This window comes from Anolis sagrei, chromosome 8, assembly GCF_037176765.1.
Source record: "Anolis sagrei isolate rAnoSag1 chromosome 8, rAnoSag1.mat, whole genome shotgun sequence".
Lineage (NCBI taxonomy): Eukaryota > Metazoa > Chordata > Lepidosauria > Squamata > Dactyloidae > Anolis > Anolis sagrei.
In genome coordinates this window covers 28,568,872-28,577,872 of record NC_090028.1, presented here as the reverse complement: position 1 = coordinate 28,577,872, position 9,001 = coordinate 28,568,872, and the positions used below count along the sequence as shown (strand labels likewise).

At 44.1% G+C, this 9,001-nt stretch overlaps 1 protein-coding gene across 1 annotated transcript; it reads left to right on the top strand.

Annotated features, from left to right (window-relative positions):
- The first annotated feature begins 15 nt into the window (after nt 1-15).
- Nucleotides 16-5,212, top strand: CHTF8 (chromosome transmission fidelity factor 8). The gene is made up of 3 exons (XM_060788049.2): nt 16-140; nt 3,179-3,299; nt 4,765-5,212. Exons 1-3 carry the CDS (start codon nt 115-117, stop codon nt 4,951-4,953), a joined length of 336 nt encoding a protein of 111 aa, XP_060644032.2. The 5' UTR covers nt 16-114; the 3' UTR covers nt 4,954-5,212.
- The last annotated feature ends 3,789 nt before the right edge of the window (nt 5,213-9,001 follow it).

The following is a 9,001-nucleotide window of genomic DNA, read 5'->3' as shown; positions in this document are numbered from 1 at the left end:
CCGGAAGGAGGTTCCTTTCCCCCACCGACTTCGGAAAGCGCGGGAAAGGCGAATCCATTTGGAAGCCGAGGGGGCGGGACTTCCGGCGAAGGGGTTGGTTGGCTTTCTCCTGCCATGGTGCAGCTGGTGGTCGCCTCCAGGTGAGTCTCCCTGCAGATCCTGGCTGTTGTTGCCTGGAGGCACCCTCTTTACTTTTCATTTTTCAAATTTATTTATTTATATCTCGCTTTATCTCTCCACCATCACAATCAAAAACATTAAAACTTCAAATACACAACAATAAAACAGTATATTATTCTATATTATTACTAGCTGTCCCCTGCCACGCGTTGCTGTGGCCCAGTCTGTTGATCTGGAAAATAAAGTAATGAGAAAGTGTTGGTTTCCAATATATGCAATGTCTTTCTGCTTGTGGGTAAACAGTATTTCTTGCTGTTTCTTTGCCAGTGTTGATGTGGAGAGAGTGGTTTGCCTACTCTGGAACATGCAACATATCATTGTCCTCCTTTAGGGATCCCTTTCAAATCTAGAATACTATATCTATGTGTGTGTGAATCATATCTATCTTCTATCTATCTATCTGTTGTTCATTCATTCAGTCGTCTCCGACTCTTCGTGACCTCATGGACCAGCCCACGCCAGATCTCCCTGTCGGCCGTCACCACCCCCAGCTCCTTCAAGGTCAGTCCAGTTACTTCAAGGATGCCATCCATCCATCTTGCCCTTGGTCGGCCCCTCTTCCTTTTGCCTTCCACTTTCCCCAGCATAATTGTCTTCTCTAGGCTTTGCTGTCTCCTCATGATGTGGCCAAAGGACTTCAACTTTGTCTCTAGTATCCTTCCCTCCAGTGAGCAGTCGGGCTTTCTTTCCTGGAGGATGGACTGGTTGGATCTTCTCGCAATCCAAGGCACTCTCAGAACTTTCCTCCAACACCACAGTTCAAAAGCATCGATCTTCCTTCGCTCAGCCTTCCCTAAGGTCCAGCTCTCACATCCGTAGGTGACTACAGGGAATACCATGGATCTTTGTTGCCAGTCTGATGTCTCTACTCTTTACTATTTTATCGAGACTGGACATTGCTCTCCTCCCAAGAAGGAAGCGTCTTCTGATTTCCTGGCCACAGTCTGCATCTGCAGTAATCTTTGCTCCTAGAAATACAAAGTCTGTCACGGCCTCCACGATTTCTCCTCTATTTTCCAGTTGTCAATCATTCTTGTTGCCATAATCTTGGTTTTTTTGACGTTTAGCTGCAACCCAGCTTTTGCGCTTTCTTCTTTCACCTTGATTAGAAGGCTCCTCAGCTCCTCCTCGCTTTCAGCCATCAGAGTGGTGTCATCTGCATATCTGAGGTTGTTAATGTTTCTTCCAGCAATTTTCACCCCAGCCTTGCATTCATCAAGCCCCGCACATCGCATGATGTGTTCTGCATACAAGTTAAAAAGGTTGGGGGAGAGTATGCTGCCTTGCCAGACGCCTTTCCCAATCTTGAACCAGTATAATATAAAATATTATACTGTACTATTATTAGTATTATATTGTATTACATTATAATACTATTATCAAAACTGTATGCTCCATGCAGTCATGCTGGCTACATGACCTGGGAGGTGTCTACGGACAACGCTGGCTCTTTGACAGCACAACCCAGAGTCAGACACGACTGGACTTGAAATGACTGGAATGTCAGGGGAAAACCTTTACCTTAAACTATGTGTATATCATATGTATTATTAGCATAGCACAACATTAGTATTATATATTACTTTATTGTACTATACCACTATGCTTTTTTTTTTTGTCGTGTCAGGAGTGACTTGAGAAACTGCAAGTCGCTTCTGGTGTGAGAGAATTGGCTGTCTGCAAGGACGCTCAGGGGACGCCTGGATGTTTTGATGTTTTATCATCCTTGTGGGAGGCTTCTCTCATGTCCCCGCATGAGGAGCTGGAGCTGACAGAGGGAGCTCATCCGCGCTCTCCCTGGATTCGAACCTGCGACCTGTCGGTCTTCTATCCTGCCGGCACAAGGGTTTAACCCACTGCGCCACCAGGGGTTCCAACCACTGTGCTGAAATATTATTAGTAATATTGTGGAGCCCCCGGTGGTGCAGTGGGTAAAACCCCTGTGCCGGCAGGACTGAAGATCAACAGGTCGCAGGTTCAAATCCGGGGAGAGGCGGATGAGCTCCCTCTATCAGCTCCAGCTCCTCATGTGGGGACATGAGAGAAGCCTCCCACAAGGATGATAAAAACATCAAATCATCCGGGCGTCCCCTGGGCAACGTCCTTGCAGACGGCCAATTCTCTCACACCAGAAGCGACTTGCAGTTTCTCAAGTCGCTCCTGACACGATTAAAAACAAAATAGTAATAGTGCATGTAATATTTAACCCTCTGGTGGCGCAGCAGGTTAAACAGCTGAGCTGCTGAATTGCTGACCAAAAGGTTGGCAGTTCAAATCCTGCTAGCAGGGTGAGCTCCCACTGTTAGACCCAGTTTCTGCCAACCTAGCAGTTTGAAAAGATGCAAATTAATAGGTACCGTTTCTGCAGGAAGGTAATGGTGTTCCATGCAGTTCTAGGGGAAACATTTACCTTTTATTATATGTAATATATACTATTATTATATATTATTATATATTGGGCTATATTATTACACAGTTTGATATAATAATATATGGACTATATTATTATACCAGGGGCCCCTGGTGGTGCAGCGAATAAAACTGCTGAGCCGCTGAATCACTGACCGAAAGGTCAGTGATTCTAATCTGTGGAGTGGGGTGAACTCCCGCTGTTAGGTCCAGCTTCTGCCAACCTAGCAGTTTGAAAACATGCAAATGTGAGTAGATCAATAGGTACCGCTTCTGCGAGAAGGTAATGGCACAGCATGCAATCACGCTGGCCTCATGACTTTGGAAGTGTCTATGGACGACGCCTATTATTTAACTTAGGAATGGAGATGAGCACCAAACTAGACTTAATGTCAGGGGAAACCTTTACCTATATATAATACTATTATTATATATTATATTTAACTATATTATTATACTAATATGTATTATAATGCAGTACCAGTTTACTATATTTGTATTATATAATACATTGCACTTTATCATAAATTATAGTATATTTATTATATTTTAGTATTATTATTTCTAATTATTCATGTACCTGTTGTAGGGCGGAGGGGGACGCAAGCCTTCCAGAGTGGGTCCTGATGGAGCTGCAAGGGGAGCTGGAGGCCCGCTCCGGGGCAGGGCTGGAGGCGAAGCTCCTGGGGGACCTCCACTACACCAAGGAGGTGAGCTTCATAGACTTCGGAGGGGCACCCAGAGGCCATCAAGTCCAGAACCCTTCTTGCTACCAGGCAGGACACATTTTAAACCCTCCAGACAGATGGTCACCCAGCCTCTGCTTAGAAACTTCCAGAGGAGGAGGCTCCAATGGATTCCTGGGCAGTTTAGATTCCACTACATTAGGCATGGGCTAATTGTGGCCCTCCAGATGTTTTGGACCGCAACTCCCACAATTCCTAACGGGTCCAAAACATCTGGAGGGCCAAAGTTGGCCCATTATTATTTATTATTTATTAATAAATAATAGGAATTGTGGGAGTTACAGTCCAAAACATCTGGAGGACCAAAGTTGGCCCATTATTATTTATTACCAATAAATAAATGAATAGGAATTGTGAGAGTTACAGTCCAAAACATCTGGAGGACCAAAGTTGGCCCGTTATTATTTATTAATTAATATTAGAAATTGTGAGGGTTACAGTCCAAAACATCTGGAGGACCAAAGTTGCCCCATTATTATTATTATTATTTATTACAAATAAATAAATAATAGGAATTGTGGGAGTTACAGTCCAAAACATCTGGAGGACCAAAGTTGCCCCATTATTTATTATAAATAAATAAATAAATAAATAAATAAATAAATAAAAGGAATTGTGGGAGTTACAGTCCAAAACATCTGGAGGACCAAATTTGGCCCGTTATCATAATAAATAAATAATAGGAATTGTGGGAGTTACAATCCAAAACATCTGGAGGACCAAAGTTGGCCCATCATTATTATTTATTACAAATAATTAAATAATTAAATAATAGGAATTGTGGGGGTTACCGTCCAAAACATCTGGAGGACCAAAGTTGGCCCATTATTATTATTATTATTATTATTATTATTATTATTATATAATAGGAAATTGTGAGAGTTACAGTCCAAAACATCTGGAGGACCAAAGTTGGCCCATTAATTTTTTTTTATAAATAGTAATATTATTTTTTTATTTACGACATTTATATGCCACCCTTCTCATCCCGAAGGGGACTCAGAGCAGCTTACAAGATATATATACATACAATACATTGTATTATTAGCATAGTACAATATCAGTATTATATATTACTATATTGTGCTATACCATTATATTGTAGTATTATTAATAATATTACATGTAATATATATTTTTGCATGTATTGCATTCATTCAATTTAACATAAACAGATTAAGTAAATATACCTTTATCACTAAATTATTCCTATATTTATTCTCTCAATTTACAAAACAAAACATAATAATTAGAATCTGACCAATCCTTATAAGGCCCATTTATTATTATTATTATTTTAATAATAAATAATAGGAATTGTGGGAGTTACAGTCCAGAACATCTGGAGGACCAAAGTTGGCCCATGCCTCCACTAGATTTAAAAGGGACCCCCACTTGAGTCTCACTTGCCCCCCTTGATTGTCCTCAGGGCACTCCTGTGCTCATTGTGGGGCACCACATCCTCTACGGGAAAGTCGTCCGCCTGGAGAAGCCCTTTGCCGTCCTAACAAAGCCGGGCGAAGCGAGCGGCTATTCAGTGACCGCCCTCATCAAGAAGAAGCTCCTCTTCAAAACCAGGCCGAAGCCCATCATCACCAACGTGGCCAAGAAGGCCTGAAGTGGCACGTTCCTGCTACGGACAGAGTCCCCGAACTAAGGAACACAAGGGAATGGACCCTCCTGTTTGCCACCCTCCGTCCCCAGATGAAGCTGGGAGGAAACAAACTCCAAACAATGCCATCTTATTTCCAAGGACTTTTATTAACTGTAACAAAGGCATTGTCGTAAAAAACCAAACGGACCCAAACCTTGACCTCCCTTTAAAAAAAGTACAAAATGAACACAGGTTAAAAAATAAATACGTTTGTACAAATCGCTTTGAATTGGTCGGCTGTTGTCCTTACGAAAGAGCTGGACAAAAGGTCCTACAAAGGTTGTCTTAAATAAGAGAAACATGAACATAGAAAAAGGAGTGGGACGAGGAGGGAAAGCGGCCGGAGGAAGGGGCTGATGGGACATAAGAGTCCTTCCCTTCGCTTTGCCTGGAACCAGCACAGGCAGCAGAGGGCAGCGGAGCGTAAAAGCAGCATAACCAGACATTCGTTGCAAGAAAGCAAGCTGGGGTTTTGTGGGGAGGGTGTCCCAACTTTTGTCACAGTGTTGGGCAAGGATGGGCTTTAAACGGCCCACTGACTGACCAGATGACCAGTCTGGTCAAGGCCAGTTTGGCTTGGAAGCCCTACAGAGAGAATGTATTTCTGCCACCTGAGACGTGTGCAAGGAAGTCTTCTCTCCTCCGGTCTGCTGAAAATATAAACAGAGCCCTACTTCTATGCCTTTGAAGGCCCAATGCTTAGACCCTGCAAAGTCAAACCTAATTCCATTAAGGTTTGCACACCTCATTTGGAATCTAGTATCTTGTATCTTAATAGGTTATGATCTGGAATTCATTTTCACCACAAAATCGAGGTAATGGTCATTAAAAGAAGTCGCATCCAGAGACTGCAGAGATACTGCCATTCACTCACAACTCTTTCACAACTATTGCTCAAACGTTATCAAAATGTTGTGTAAAACACGGATCATTTTGCCTTTCAAAAAATGTGTTTTTCCAGAACTGAAGGAAGACTAGGAAGCCCATTTTCAAGAATCTGAACTGTCCACAACTGAACTTACGAGAAGTAATTCCGAGTAGCTAAGTGCTGTCTTCCAAGTGCCCAGCAACACGTAGGAAAGCCCAATAGTTGAGTTCTTTTCTGGGCTGTATAGCCATGTTCCAGAAGCATTCTCTCCTGACATTTCGCCTGAATCTATGGAATCTATGGTCTGTTGGAAACTAGGAAAATTGGGTTTATATATCTGGAATGTCCAGGGTGGGAGAAAGAACTCTTTTTTTTAGCTAGGTGTGAATGTTGCAATTGGCCACGTCTGAGGATGCCTGCCACAGATTCACACCTACCTCAAACAGACAAGATGTGTTAGTTGGCCCTAATTTTTTTGTCTGTTTGAGGCAAGTGTGAATGCTTCAATTGAACACCTTGATTAGCATTAAATAGCCTTGCAGCTTCAAGGCATGACTGCTTACTCCCTGGGGGAATCCTTTGTTGGAAGGTGTTAGCGGGCCCTAATTGTTTTTTGTGTGGTATTCCCCTGCTTTTTGAGTGTTGTTCTTTATTTACCAGTATTAAAAAACCCTCTAAAATCATAACAGTAAATAAACAGGGGAATTTCAGACAAGAAACAATCAAGGTCAGCTAATCACCTCCCAACAAAGGATTCCCCCATGCAGTAAGATGCGAGACCTTGAAACTGCTAGGCCATTCCAAGGTGGCCAATTGAAACATTCACATCTACCTCAAACAGACAAGGATTCTTTCTCCCGCCCTGGACATCATTCCACAGATATATAAACCCCACTTGCCTAGTTTCCAACAGACCTCACAACCTCTGAGGATGCCTGCCATAGATGTGGGCAAAACGTCAGAAGAGAATGCTTCTGGAACATGGCCACACAGCCCGGAAAACTCACAACCCAGTGATTCCGGCCATGAAAGCCTTCGACAATACAAAGCCCAATAGTTTAGCTTTGCCATAAAAGGTGCCCACCTCCTTTGGACAGAGCTTGGTGCCCTCTGCTCCCCTGGAATGCCTTTTTGCTTAAAGGGAGAGCAATAGGTCAAGAACCAAAGGCGATGCTTTCAGACAGAGCAAGAAAGGTAGCAGCGGCGCTTCTTTTGCTCTCTCTTTCCTCTGAGTTGGAAATGCCTTGTGCCTTGGGTTGGTCTAGCACCAGGGAAATAAGAGTGCTGGAAGAGAAGCACCAAGGAAAAGGGCCCGGATCACAGTATTAGGTTCTGCATGACTTTGGGAAGGGCCTGAACCCTTTTTGGATGACCCTCTTTGCCTTCCCTGCTGGTGCAAGCCATGGGCCGAATGTAAGAATGGAGCACCACAAAAGAGGGTTTCAAGGGGAACCCATTCCCTGCAAGAATAGTCTCCAAATCCAAGTAGGAATAAGTGGCCCGCGTCATGGAAACTTGGAGAGCGAGCGTGCAGTTGGGTTCTCGAGGGTTACGGCACCCAGAATCCAATCCACTTCCCTGGTTTAAGGTTTACAGGCTTCCCAGGTTTACAGCTGGTTTAGTCACATTCATTTTGGCTGTGGGTTTGCCACAAAAAGGACCCTGGGAAACTTTTCAAGTATTCTGTTGGTGCTGAAAGAGGCTGGTTTGCCCACCTGCTTCAGCACCATGTCGCAAATGGACAGCGTTCCTTGGAAGGAACCACATTCGCCCCGAAGTAGACTTCGAGGGCCAAACCCTGACTGTCCAAAACATAATTATTTCTAAAAATTGCCTCTAAAGCAACATGGGGGACATTTTCACCACGCTATTTGCCCTCTCCAAAAACCCAGAAGAGGCTTATTTAACAACATAAGGGGGATTTTCCCCTTCTGTTTGACCATTCCCTATAGAAGCCACAAATTAGCCAAAGGCAAGGAACAGCTCCCCCATTGTCACCCCATAGGAACAAAAAAGTGGCCCCATTTGGACCCCCATTTGCTTGTTAGAAAAGGAATCAATACTTAAAGATTCCTTGAAGAACTCCCCAAGGAGAGTCCAAAGTAAATAGCGACACTTCTTCGATTGGCCCGCAAAAGGGGTTATTGCTCCAAGTAGGTCCCCAACCCACCCGCCCTGGCTTCTGTTTTGATTATACCCTGAACAGAAGGCCCTCGCTGCCCTGTTGCCACCCTGCTGTATGCGGCAGTGTCCTCTGAGCGGAATGGTGCTGGCGAAGGATACAGATCCGATGGCAGTGGAAGCTTCGCTGGAGTCGGTGGGCTTTTTACAGGAACAGCACCATAAAGCATCCCAACAGCACCCAAGATGGGAATCCCGGCTTCCTTCCTGAGTTTGCCATCTTGCTTTTGGGGCTGTATATCCTCAAAACAAAAGACAAGATGGACCTCAAGACATTCTCCCCCAAGATAGGATTCCTGCCTTCCTTCCCTGACCTTCCAGCTTGCTTTTGGGGCTGGATAAGCTTCTATCAACGTCACAAGAGCTTCCAAGGTGGGAATCCTGCTTTCCTTCCTGAGTCTGCCATCTTTCTTTTGGGGCTGGATATCCTCAAAACAAAAAGCAAGATGGACCTCGAGCTATTCCCTCAAAGATAGGATTCCTGCCTTCCTTCCCTGACCTTCCAGCTTGCTTTTGGGGCTAGATAAGCTTCTATCAACGTCACAATAGCTTCCAAAATTGGAATCCTGGCTTCCTTCTTGAGTTTGTCATCATGCTTTTGGGACTCAACAGCTTCCATCAAAGTCCCACCCCAAACAAGGTGGATCTAGGCGTCTGTGAATTTCTACAAGAACAGCACCGAGACACACTGAGCAGTGTCCCAAGATGTGATTCCTGGCTTCTTCCTTGAGTTTGCCATCTTCTTTTTGGGGAAGGATATCCTCCAGCCATCTTCCCCAAGATGGGAATCCTGGCTTCCTTCTTGACCTTCCAGATGACTTTTGGTGCTGGAGACCTTCTATCAAAATCCCAAGAGCTTCCAAGATGGAAATCCCATTTCCTTCTTGACCTTCCAGATGGCTTTTTGGGGCTGGATACCTTCCATCAAAGTCCTAAGAGCTTCCAAGATGAGAATCCCGGCTT

Coding starts and splice junctions, on each gene's coding strand:
- CHTF8 (XM_060788049.2), top strand. CDS start 115: ATGGTGCAGCTGGTGGTCGCCTCCAG. Junction 141..3,178: donor CAGCTGGTGGTCGCCTCCAG/GTGAGTCTCCCT, acceptor TACCTGTTGTAG/GGCGGAGGGGGACGCAAGCC. Junction 3,300..4,764: donor ACCTCCACTACACCAAGGAG/GTGAGCTTCATA, acceptor GATTGTCCTCAG/GGCACTCCTGTGCTCATTGT.